General features: G+C 39.1%; 1 protein-coding gene across 2 annotated transcripts in view; it reads right to left on the bottom strand.

Moving 5' to 3' along the window:
• Nucleotides 1-13,847, bottom strand: part of MED12L (mediator complex subunit 12L) — a 318,889-nt gene that overhangs the window by 21,333 nt on the left and 283,709 nt on the right. For both annotated transcript variants that reach the window (XM_060100193.1, XM_060100192.1), the window contains 2 exons: nucleotides 13,432-13,588; nucleotides 9,193-9,404 (listed from right to left, as the gene is read on the bottom strand). In XM_060100193.1, the coding sequence (XP_059956176.1) occupies nucleotides 9,193-9,404; nucleotides 13,432-13,588 (369 nt within the window). The remainder of the gene's footprint in view (nucleotides 1-9,192; nucleotides 9,405-13,431; nucleotides 13,589-13,847) is intronic.

Genomic DNA, 13,847 nt, shown 5'->3' on the forward strand with positions numbered 1-13,847 from the left:
TTTTGTCTATTTTTAAAAAAAGTAAAATCAATGGTAGATGCAAATTGTATTCTGTTCAAATTACATTATCATCTGAACAATAAATGCCCTACAGCAAACATAAGCTACCTGAAAGATATTTTTTAATTTGATAGTTTAATTCAAGTTTTTAAAAAAACAAAAACCTCGCCTGCTCTCTGTACAAGTGTCAAGAAAAACTGATAGAAAAACTGATTGCTTTCAGAAAAGTCTCCAAACTTTCCTTTGTTGAAAGAACTAACTATTAAAGAAATTGCCTATATGACAGTATTTTATAACTGAAATATTTTCAAAGCTTGTATATGCCATTAAAGGTATTTTCACCAATGTATAGAAACTGTTACCCATTAAATTGGCAGTGAAACGAGTTGACTTACATTCACATCTGAGATGTGTGTTCTTTTTTATTCTAATGCTTCTTGGGTTTATGTTGTGGGTTGGCTATCTGATACAGAAACCTATAAGTAATTTAATGCAAAACATGCATTCTTCGCTAGCCCAGGCAAAGCAGTAGAGATGAAGTCTTATGACATGCATACACAAGACCTATGCTCAAAAAAAACACCTTCTCCATACCGGAAAGAAAAGAGAGATGATGCGTTCTGTTGAGAATTTAGGAAGAACCAGTGAGTGGGATGTGATGAGAAGGGCATGTTTCATAACCACAGTTTTCATTATCTTGCATTGGCCTGTGAGTCAGCATGCCATGCGTTCTCCTACTAATGAGGTGAGTTATCGCAGAGAGAAGCGAGAGCTCAGGAACAGATGGGTTCAAAACTGGGACTGAGATGAAGGTACACGAACTGGCCTATGTTCCCAAGCCCAGGCCATGAACGTCCACTGGTTTCTATACCATACACGTATATGATGAAAATCATGAGGCAATCAAAGGGGACAACTTTCAGAAATAAATTCCGTTAAAGTGAACATGGTCAATGCATTCATGATTCTGTGTTACAGTCTCAAACATAAACCAAGTGAGTAACAGTGAAATGAAGACTATAATAATTACCAGCTGGAGGGGAATAACCTGCTTCTCGTTCTGATGTTCAAAGAATAATGCTATAAAAGTTTACTTAAAGAAAAAAAAAAAAAAGAAAGTAAAAGGAATGACAGACAGCAGGGGTGTTACCATTATGTTGTCAAAGTCTTCCAGAAGGGAGACAGCTGAGTTACAGAAGTCCTACAGAAAGGGGACAGCAAGAAAACGGCAGACAATACAGATAAGATTGTTTAGCCTAATGATGTGGGTAGCCAAAATACATAAGAGTTAGTTCATTTTAAAACAATGTTTCAGGGAGTCAAGACTTAAAACCCAGGCCCTAAGAGTTCATATTAATTTATATGCCAAACAATATCACCATAGGCTGGGACACAGATAAATAATACGGCAATAGTCATATAATGGAACAGCACATCCTGGAGGTTGAACAGGGACATACAAGAAGTAGGGGAGCGATCAGACCCAGATAACTTCCCGAAACTAAGGGATGCTGGCACCTCGGTGTAAGCAAAAGAGCGCTCAAGTCCTTCCCAGCCCAGAGCCGGGGGAGAAGCGCTCAGGACATTTGGGTCACATGAAACACACAAGACATTAAGTGAACAAGTCATATATTATTGGAGGATGTCATTAGATAGCTCCATCCCCAGTGAATGCAAATGAAAACAGAGCATCAGTTCAACCACACATTCAATCAACCAAAATAGACAACAAATATTTATAGTGCCACTGGTGTTTACATGCTAACAGGGAGTCTGATTTAGAAAAAGGGAACTATATGCTGGGGAAAAATATTCCTGTTTCTCAGGTCAATGATCCCCTTGCTTAATCATCTTTATGAATGAATTCTAAGTGACGCTTAGTCTGAGACATTAAAATTTTTCTGTTCACTGAATTTTAGAAATAGAGATGAGGCAAAAACTTCATAACCCTAATTGAAAAAAATAAAAGTATTTTACTATACTAAGAATGAGAAATCATAGGAGGAATTTCCCAAGCAAATAATATCTGTTCTCACCATTTTAGGGGTACGTACATAATTCATTGCATCTGTTCATTTGTCTTTATATCCAACTACCACCTTTATATTAGTGGTTCACTCTCAGCCCTTTACCCCTATCTTCTCCCCGTTCATAAACATCAAGCTGTGTACACTATCTACGAGATCACAATAGTTGCACAATCATAATGTCAGCAAACGACATGGGTGCCTTCCTCATCATTCAAGTAAATAGCAAAATACCAGGTATTAAGTAATAAGCAGAGCATCTACTTTCCTGGACATGGTTTCCACCCAAGGAACAAAATGACAGGGTTTAGGACATATTTACTAGCTCAGTGTTTTTTGTCCTCCTAAGTTCATTTTGTCACTGAGATGTATGAAAATTGTACTCTCTGAGTAATTGCATTAAAGATTCTTGTCAAAACTCAAGATCTGTTTCAACAAGTCCATTTTGTACACCTTTACCAACTAAAAACCAAATTATTTTGAAAATATGCTCAAATTATAGAACCAGGAAAATTACAGAAGGGAAAACTTAAATTGCTGGTAAAGTTATAAAACATGCCTAAACTCACAGGTAATAAGAAAATGCAAGTTAAAATGATGTAACACAACATGATTTCACCTGCTCTGAATGAGGAAATTAAGGTCTGATAACATCAAGGGTTAGTGAGGATGTGGAGGAAAGAAAACTCTCATTTATAACTGACGGGAATCACCACCGCTTTGGAAATTAAATCCACATTTCCACTTCCACATATGTACCCTACAACTTGGCACGTGCAGAAGACACGGACAAAAATGTCTACTGTAGCACGGTTAACAGTAACAAACAATTGGAAATAACTGAAATGATCATCAACAGAATGGATAAATGTTAATACTCATAATGGAAGAGTATCCAACCAGGACAAGCAAATACATAAAACCAAGTATAACACAGTAGATATAATTAAAAATTAGTCAAAACAAAAAAGTTACAAAACAATACAATAATACCTGTGTGAGACTATCATAACGTAAAGTTTCAAATCTGAAAGTAATACTATATAATGTTTATGTCCATGGATGCAAAAATACGTAGTAAAAATATAAAAGACATTCATAAGAAAGAAAAAGATGAAATTCAGGATAGTGATTACCTCTTTATCTTTATGAGACAAGGGGCCTCATCCATGTCTGTAAAGTTTTATTTAATAAAAGAATGATCTAGAGCAAATGTGGCCGAACATTACTATTTAATAAAGCTAGGTGGTAAGTACATTAGTGTTTGCTATATTATTGTCTATTCTTGTATGTTTGAAAAACACTGCTAAAGAGTGAGGAGGAGGGAAAGAGCAAAAGGAAGGAAACAAATATTCCAAGGTGATACCATATCCAGAAGGTAGATCAATTGCCAGACCAAAAAGGATGGCTGCTCAACTTAAATGGGCTTCATCAATCCAAGAGGCATGCTTTCAGGATGTTACAGAGACACTTTTGCCAAGGAACTGACAACTCTGGAAGGCTCTGACTCAGCCAGTGTTCTTCCATTAAGTTACTTAGTTCTTTTATTTGGATATACAATGGCGGCACCTGCTCCATGGTTAGATAACCAAGTATTCTTACCAGTAACCACCAGCTATAACTGAGCACATCATTTCTGTCTGTCAGAAATCTTCCTCTTTAATATAATGAAAATCCTTATGATTCATTATCTGTAGCCAACAATCAATTGCTTCCTTCCAAATGTGTCTCAATCAAATTAAGCTAAACGTATCTTTTATCTTTCACGGGTCTCTCAAAATAAACTGTCTAGCATTGATTATTACAAAGAACACAAGGTGATTTTGTGCATTGAAAGGGAGAAATCAGGATAAAGTGATATCATAAATCAAGGCACAAAATTAAGTTCTCTTCCTGTGTCAAAACTTAAGATTCCCTTCAAAAGCCCCTTCTCTAGAATACTGATAAGGTGGGGGGGGGGGGCGGGGGAGGGGAAGAAATTACCTTGTGTCAGAAGAAAAATATTAGATATAAGAAAAAGGTGACTGGAAAACAATTTAAGCAGCATTTGGCATTATTATAACCAACATTCTATATTTTATGATAGTTCTCATGGGATATGTGGAAAAGAAAATATTACAGTGATATTTTTAACAGTGAAATTGGAATCAGTCCCTCTAAAGTTTGTATCACAGAATTTAGATGGTAAAAACATACTGCTCTAAGAAACCAAAATGGCTATTAGGAAAACTAAACAATATTCAACATTCCTTTTTCTTGGTCTCTGCTACTGGTGGCCACTGAACACCAATCATATTAGGGACAATTAATGTAATTATACAAGTAAAGCACATATTATAAGCCAGCCACTGTTCTAAGGGCTGTTCAGACGTTAAATCATTAATTTCACAAGAACCCTGTGGAGTGAATGTTGCCTTAGCTCCATTTTATAGATGAGCCTCTGAGGCACAGAAAGGTGACAAAATCACTATACTGGGTCCCATTTAAATAAGGGACACTGAGTAAGGAATGGACGGGGGGAGAATTTCTACTTCCTTGGATAAAGACTGTAACTGAGAAAAATGACAACAAGTTTCCTCACCTAACATCTTTGTGCATGTTAATATGCACTAAAGCTGTAAGAAAATATACCTAATTATAATAACAGTCACTACATCAAACAATTTGGTTAACAATACCTAACAATATCCATGCTATTTAGCACCTGTTTTCTAGACACTATTGATACATTCCTAAGGAAATGTAAGATGGTTCATAACAGAAAATTTCATGACCAACTGAAGCTGATATTCAGTCTCTTCAGCAGAATTAGAATTATTCTATAATGGTTACCTAGTTTTCATTGTGCACCCTCTAAGGCTAGATCTTCCTACACACATCAACTCTGTCCATTACATGTAAAGAGGCTAAGGGGACTCTGCAAAGTCTGAGATGTATCCAGAATTCAGAAATTGGTGCCCTCTCTGCCCCATTTAGGTTTTCAAAACAACCACAGCAGAGGTTGCTGTTGGGAGAAGTTTCTGGAAACACTCAGAGGAAGAGGTACGAGATGAGTCTGTGGATAAAAATCAGGTTGCTAAGGATCAAGGCTACTAAGAAACTCCAGGGTTCTGGAAATAGCTGCTCAAAACATGAATTCATTCAATAAACATCTCATAGATTTCTATCCTCTGCTCAGTAGGTGGAAAGATGATACAAAGTATTATAAGATCCAATGCCTGACCTAAGAAGAGGGGGCCAGCCTGGGGTCACTGTACAACCAGCCTGAGAAGTTAGAGTCACATCCAAGGCTTGGAGCAACTGGTCAGTCTTTAAAAGCAGCTGCTACAATTCCAAGATAAGTTTTGAAGGTTAAGTAATTTGAAATTCTCCAACATGTTTGTTACATTTAAGAAAATGGATTCTGTAATTAGAAAATTTGTAGGATAAGGAGGAAAATGATACCTATTTCATCTTCTCTATAAGAAGCTAAAAACTGAAAGAAAAAAAAAAAACCCACAAGTTTGTATGTAGCTAGAGAGAGTCACATTCTGTGTATGCGTTTAACCCGAGAAAATGCTATTGCCAAAATTTGAATCAACATTTCTTACTATGAAGGATATGGGTCAGTGCTTACTAGAAAAATAACAAATTGCATCCAGAATCATATACGAAAACACTGTATCAATATCCCTTATATTCCATATAATTCTGCCTTTATTCTAGATTTTTAAAGATTACCACGAGGAGAATTTTTTTGTGCCACAATACCATATTTAGCTAGATTCTAGGTATATTAATCCATGATCTACTGGGAGAGAGGAAAGGGGCTCACATTTCCCTCAGAACCTCCTCAGTGCAGGCACTCTAGCAGATGCTACAGACAAATCTCATCTACTCTATGGAGGACCACTCCATCCTGTGACTGCACCACGTATGCATTTCTCTTCCTTTAAAGAATTCTTTTTTTCTCAATTATCCAACACTTCAAGAATGGTGAGGGAGAAAAAAAACATGTCTGCTTCTGAAAGCCCTTCAGGAACTCTAAAGCAAGTTTCAATGGTTAAAGAAAGAATATGGGGGAGAAGGAGAGGTGACTATTATACAGGCACACCTTGGAGATACTGCTGATTTGGTTCTAGACCACAGCAATAAAGCAAATGCCTCAATAAAGAGAGTCACTTGAAGTTTTTGGTTTCCCAGTGCATATAAAGGCTATGTTTAAATTATACTGTAGTCTAGTAAGTGTGCAATAGTATTATGTCTTTTAAAAAGTACATTTTAATTAAAAAGAAATACTTCATTGCTAAAAAATGCTAACCATGATCTGATCCTCCAGTGAGTCGCAGTAATAATATAAAGCTCACTGATCACAGATCACCATAACAAATATAATAATAAAAAAGTCTGAAATATTGCAAGTACTACCAAAATGTAACACAGAGACACAAAGTGAGCAAATACTGTTGGAAAAACAGTGCTGAGACTTGCTCAATGCAGGGTTACCACAACACTTCAATTTGTAAGAAGTGTAATATCTGTGAAGTGCCACAAAGCAAAAGTACAGTAAAACAAGGTATGCCAGTACAATCACGGTTACGAAGTTGAGCTTTTATTACTTGAAGAAAGAACTCCTGACTTCTCAAAAGGAAAAAAAAAAAAAAAGAAAGAAAGAAAGATAAAAGGAAAGAAAAGAATAATCCAACATGTGACAGAGTTGCTACAAAAGAATCAGTTAAAACATAGAATGCATTATCAGTTAATTCCTATTGGTACAAGCAGTACAACCCTAGATGGTATGAAAGAATAGAGTCAGGTAATTTTGAGTGTTGTGAGTAATGGGGTCCTACAGTGACGTTTTAGGTCGTAAGTCTACCTTCTCCAAACATGCAAAGATATTTCTGAATATGTGAAGATTATTCTATTGAATTCCCTTAAAAAAAAATTTTTTTTTTTTTGCTTTAGGGGAAATAGCTTGTCATGGCTTGTGTCAGGAAGTGAACTTCTGAGGACAGGTGTTTCACCTATAAATGACACAGTGAGCTCCTGCCCAATTAGAGAAATTCAAAACTGAATCCAGCAGTAATAGTTTGAAAGTGGGCTATTAATAAGTCAAATTCTGGGCTTCCCTGGTGGCACAGTGGTGGAGAGTCCGCCTGCCGATGCAGGGGACACGGGTTCGTGCCCCGGTCCGGGAGGATCCCACATGCCGCGGAGCGGCTAGGCCCGTGAGCCATGGCCGCTGAGCCTGTGCGTCCGGAGCCTGTGCTCTGCAATGGGGGAGAGGCCACAACAGTGAGAGGCCCGCGTACCGCATAAAAAAAAAAGAAAAAAAAAAAAAAGTCAAATTCTACCTTGTGATAAAAAGGTAGATAGGAAAAAATAAACATTACTTATTGGAAGGTAAATTTTACTTAGGCTTAAATTACTTTAAAAGGGAACTGAATTCATTCTAGTAGAATAATTATTCGACTTCCAGTAAATTTTTTCTTGATAAGGATTTGAAACAGTGATGTAACTTATTTTCATTCATCCCCAAGAAGAGCTAAAATCCCACTGAGGTTTTAAATGACTCCAAACATGCTGCTTAGTTAGAGAAAAATCAAGGCTTCTTAAGTATTTTAATCAAATCTTCATCACTTCTGTGTAAGAAGTAACTTAGGCCTGTGTTTCCTGACACCCAGGGAGTTTGAGGGATCAAAAATCTCTGAGAGGGCTTCCCTGGTCGCGCAGTGGTTGAGAGTCCGCCTGCCGATGCAGGGGACACGGGTTCATGCCCCGGTCTGGGAGGATCCCACATGCCACGGAGCGGCTGGGCCCGTGAGCCATGGCCGCTGAGCCTGTTCGTCCGGAGCCTGTGCTCCGCAACAGGAGAGGCCACAACAGTGAGAGGCCCGTGTACCGAAAAAAAAAAAAAAAAAAAAATCTCTGAGAGCTCAGGGGGAGACAAGCATGGAGTGACTGTTGTTTGTATTCGCATGTGGTTCAAACTAGATTCCTCTCTCCTGTCCTTCTTATAACACAGGTTAAAAAATAATAATACATTAAAAAAAGGAAAAGAACCATTTTTAAGACTGCATAACTAGCCCTACCACTCCCATCCCCAAAATCACTAAGTGGACTTCATGCAGAAGGGCCATAAGTTGTACAATGGAGACACGGCCTGAAAGTTACTCGAAATACAAAGAATATTTTTAAAAGCGTTAGAATTCCTTGCAAATTTGAAAATCTGTGGTTGTTCTTAGAGCAGGATACACTTGTAGACTGGCTACTTCCTTTGAGGATCATGAAGTACCTCACTCACAGGGTTGCTGTGAGATCTAAGACAATCAATACATTAAGGTTCTCAGAAGTGTTTTGGCAAAAAGTAAGCGCTTTCATTGTGTTAGCATCTATCATCAGCATCACCATAGTGCAATTGTTCTAAGAAAAACTGGAAAACACAAAAAGTATAGAGAAACAGGAAGAAAAAGTCACATTCTCACCTCCCTCTTTTTACTTTAACATATTTGTACAGATTGGTGGGTTATCTATGAGTCTATACTAAGTTTTGTGTGACTTCCACCAATGTTAAACAATCACTATCATTTTAAAATCTATAGAAAATTGGGTTATAGGGCATAAAAATAGAAATAATATAAATCAAGAGTTAAAGATATCCATATACTGACTGTCACTTGTGGTGTATTCTTTGCCTACTGTAGATCTTGTGAAGTTTATACTAAAAACAGAGCCTGTGCAGTACAGGGCACTATAGGAGAAAACCTAGGAAACATCAGGGCTTCAGAGCTACAACCTCAAAGTAATACATCAAATAATAATACGAGAAAGTAGAGCTAAAAGGAGTATGGAATATGGTGATAATTATAACAGGGAATGAGTGCTCAGAGCAGGTCACTTCAAGGATAAAAGTCCTGCAGTTTCCAAGTGACTAGAAAATCATTAGCTCTTCTTTTTGTTTTAAGGCATACTTTTAATGAACCTAAGACATTTCAAGTTCTTAGTTGATCCATGATAATAGCAAGATACAAGGGGGGAGAAGTATGTATCAACCTGTACAAGAGAGATACACGTGCACAGGTAAACAGGGATGCACGTGCAGCAAGAACCTGTCACATCCCCACTCTCACCCCTAGGTAGAGGAACTAATGAAATGTGGAGGAGGACACTGCTGATCTGGACAAACCTGTTGGAAAGGTCGCGTCTGGGCTTGCCTGAGAAGCCGTTGTTGCTGCTGCTGCTGCAGAAGCTTCATCTGTATCAACTGCTGCTGCGACGTGATGGCGTGAAGGGAGGGCGGCTGCATCACGGCCCCCGAGCGCCGCTGCAGCATGTTGGACAGAGCTTGCTTGGTATTGGTGGGGACAAAGGAGCCCGCGGGGTCCAACCTGGAGCCACCTGCAAAAGCAACCAGAAGGAAGGGCTTTCTGCGCATGTTAATGCAATAGGTCTTCCTTATTTTATTAAAACACAGAAGTCTCACCTCCTGAGCCTCACTTGAGGAGCTTAGTGGCAAGTAGGGCACTGCCCCACCCTCTACAAGTATCAAAGATCCCTAAGAGTTGCATAAATTCCAAACGATGGGGAGGGTGATGTCTAGTGAATGATAATATTTGAATGACTTCACAGAGGGCCCACTTTGGTTGGTAAAGCGAAACGCCCGATGAGATGCAGAGATGCAGAGTCACTGGCACAATTTCAGAATCATGTGGGTTTTAAATTATGCGAGGCGCCCCGGGGACACGTTACTTGCACAAAATGTATTGCCTTCGTGGGGTATTTTATCAAGTGTGCTAAGCCAGGCATAGAGACCCTTTTGTAATTTTAAACCCTTTTGAAGTTCATGGTATTTAAGCTTCTTTACCACAGCAAAATAAAAATGCCTGTTTTTCGGTAGAGAAGCATGACAATACTTTAAAAACTTGAAATGCTCGGAAGCTTCAAATACCGTGATTCTAAAGACAAAACACATCTTTTTTGAAGGGTAGACGTCGAATAAACAAGAAACATTAATTATAGCTTAAAAAAACAAATGAAAACCTTAACATATTTGCATATATAATCTGCCAAATGCCTTTAAGAGGAAAAAAAAATTTCAACATTTACTGGTTTCAAGTAGGTGCCAATCCTTCACTCACCAGATAGTTTATATTCTTTAATGTATGTGAATAAGAAAACTTCTATATAAATACCTTACAAATGTTATATTTTTTCTTTAAACCAACTTGTATGATGGAAACAAACATTTCAACACTGATCACTGGAAAAACCCACATTCATTTTAAGACTCAGTGTCACAATCAGCAATATGATTTATGAAGTCATTCAGCAGCATTTGAAGAACGTTTGGAAAAAAGTGGGAGGTCAATTTGAGTAACATGACAAGGTAACGTTTGTTGAAGCAAGAATTGGAAATATACTAATACAACTTTATTGACTCATCTTATAAGTAAGAGACATTCTTTTTAAAGATCAGACTATGATCTACTTCTAATTTTCCTCACTTTTCTATAATCTTATACCTCTGAGTCAGCTAAAGAAATAAGATATAATAAATACACTGAAGCTCTCTCTATAGTCTTACCTAATTAATTTTCTCCCCATCTCTCACCAAATGCTCTTTATTATTCACATGCATTTCCTTATAACTTTACCATCCTGGAGTGTATACATGAGAAAGAGAGAGATTGCTAAAGATGTGTGTGTGTGTGTGTGTGTGTGTGTGTGTGTGTGTGTGTGTGTGTGTGTTGGGGGAGAAGGGCACTGTTTTGCATTTTTAAGAATGTATGAATGCAAGCAGACGATACATACTCTTCCTCAACTCCATAGGATTTAAAACTTTATGAAAATCTATTAATTCACACACGTAAAATCCTCATAATTAATTGTTTTCTTCAATTCTTTTTCTTACATGTCATGATACCTAAGACTTACCTAATACCTAAAGTTCCTCAACTTATAAACACCTTTTACAGTATTCTAGGGGGAAAAGGGTATGTGCCTTTTAAAATACTTAGCCTTCAATTTATAGACAGTCCTTGTGTTTGATTTCAATATCTAAAAAGTTTAAAAATGCTTAAATTCACAAGGACTTTGGAATTAAAGAGAGAAAGTCAAAAGAGAGGATGAGGGCTTCCCTGGTGGCGCAGTGGCTGAGAGTCCGCCTGCCGATGCAGGGGATGCGGGTTCGTGCCCCGGTCCGGGAGGATCCCATATGCCGCGGAGCGGCTGGGCCCATGAGCCATGGCTGCTGAGTCTGTGCGTCCGGAGCCTGTGCTCCGCAACGGGAGAGGCCACAACAGTGAGAGGCCCGTGTACCGCAAAAAAAAAAAAAAAAAAAAAAAGAGAGGATAAGCCTTTATTATTTTCCGCATTTACCACTGCCTAGTTTGTTCTTTCTTTTGTCGTCTACATTCTATTCACTCAATAACCTATTTTTAAGACCCCACTACAAGCCAGACACTGCTCTAAGTTCTGGGCACACTATAGTGAGCCATCAGAAAAAATACCTGCCCTCATGGAGCTTACATTCTGGAGAAGGCAGATAATAAACCAGGAAGTAAGTAAAATATAGATGCAGTCTATAAACAAGTGCCAATGCTAGAAAGAAACTGAAGGAAGAGGAGGGGAACAGAGTGGGCAGGGAAAGGGCGTGGTTTACAGTTTAAAACAGGGTGGTCAGTGCAGGCCTCAACCCAAAGGAAGCAGGCAGTGAGCATGCAGATATCTGAGGGAGCCCACTCCAGGCAGGGGCCAGCATGCACAAAAGCCCTGAGGTAGGATATGTTAAGATCACTTACTGAACCTGTCTGTTGTGTCAGGCTATCTTCTAAATGCTACATTTTTTTTTTTTTTTTTTTTTGCGGTATGCGGGCCTCTCACTGTTGTGGCCTCCCCCGTTGCGGAGCACAGGCTCCAGACGCGCAGGCTCCGGACGCGCAGGCTCAGCGGCCATGGCTCACGGGCCCAGCCGCTCCGCGGCACATGGGATCCTCCCAGACCGGGGCACGAACCCGTATCCCCTGCATCGGCAGGCGGACTCTCAACCACTTGCGCCACCAGGGAGGCCCTAAATGCTACATTTTTAAAAACTCACTTTAAATTATATATGTATGTTCGTCTGCGTATGTAATATAAAACTTATTTCATCCTTCAAAGAAAGAATGAGCATGTTCATCCATTTTGCTTACTGCAATACCCTAACAACTAAAACTGGATCTGGCACATGATGAATGAAGCTCAATACATTTTGTTGAATGGATAATTGAATCACCCACACTATGAGGGCATATGTTAGCATATCCACTTTACAGATGATCAGACTGAGGCACAGAGAAGCTAAGACATGGTGGAGATGATACAGTAAGAGGGTAGTAGAGCCAGAGTTGAAGCAGAACTGTAACTCCCAGACCAGCTCTCTTAACCACTGATTCAGAGGACAAAATATGGATTCTCCCCTACTGTAAGCCATGAATCAAAATGTCATACTCCAATTACAATAAAAATCACAATATAATACAGAAGACAATAAGGAAAAATTATTATTTGTTAGAATGTCACATCCTAACAACATGCAGGTTGAGATCTCAAAATAAGCTGTTTCGCAGAAACAGGCAAACTTTCATTTAGAAAGAAAAAATTAAATTCATTTCTAATTAAGAGACTTTTTTATTCAGAAAATCTTTATTCTAGATATAAAATCTACTTGGGCTCGAATCAAAGCAATACTAACATTTACTGTGAATACGGTAGGATTTCTTACTGATATCTATTTGCTGCACCAAATTTCTGAGATCCTTTGTGGTATAGACAATTTAAAAGTTGTAACATGAGGAAACAATAAAAGACACTACAATAGTGTCTAATCTTTCAAAATGCTCATAAGAATTTTATCTGATAAAAGCACATGCAAACTTCACAACACAAAACTTTATCAACTTTATATCTTATAGCTGAGATGTGCATCAGCGGCTAATTTCCTTCTGACATTGGATGAAAATTCCAAAAGGGACACATGAACTAGTCACTGAAACTGAAATTTTAGAAGAAGGAAAAAACACCTTGAGTGGAGGGAATTACAGACATGTCCACTGAGTGCTCACTTCTGGAAATGTACAAGTTGTGTGGAGGTTTCAGTTTTGCCTTTTTTTTTTTCGGTACGCGGGCCTCTCACTGTTGTGGCCTCTCCCGTTGCGGAGCACAGGCTCCGGACGCGCAGGCTCAGCAGCCATGGCTCACGGGCCCAGCCGCTCCAGGGCATGCGGGATCCTCCCGGACCGGGGCACGAACCCGCGTCCCCTGCATCGGCAGGCGGACTCTCAACCACTGCACCACCAGGGAAGCCCAGGTTTCAGTTTTAAAGCAAAGAGAACCCCAAGCTGTTTCTCACCTCGGAGTCCCCTGACTACGCTCCGTCTTCACATACCTGGAGTGAGAGCTTGGCTCTGAAGGAAAAGGCCGGGCTGCTGGGGCTGACCCATGAGGTTGTAGCCCCACAAGGTGGACTGTGGGTGATGCATCATCTGGGAGGAGACGGGTGAGTAGTTGGGAGGCACTCGGTACATGTTGCTCTGTGGATACTCCTTCAACACAGGGTTAAAGAAAAAACACAGTTACTTAACTCCACACGTCACAAAGATAATTAACGCAAATTCCTCCTATCACATTATTTGAGAGAGCTCCTATCCCAGCAGTCAGCATATTCGCTGCAAAACACTCATTTAAATTAAAACTCTTCCTTGACTTAAAATGTACTTGGCTACAGTAGGGGAAGTTGGAAAAGGATCTTTTCTGCACTCTGTGTTTAAAATACTAAAAGCACATTTAGAACACCAGTATTGA

Source organism: Mesoplodon densirostris, chromosome 5 (assembly GCF_025265405.1).
Source record: "Mesoplodon densirostris isolate mMesDen1 chromosome 5, mMesDen1 primary haplotype, whole genome shotgun sequence".
NCBI classification, from domain to species: Eukaryota; Metazoa; Chordata; class Mammalia; order Artiodactyla; family Ziphiidae; genus Mesoplodon; species Mesoplodon densirostris.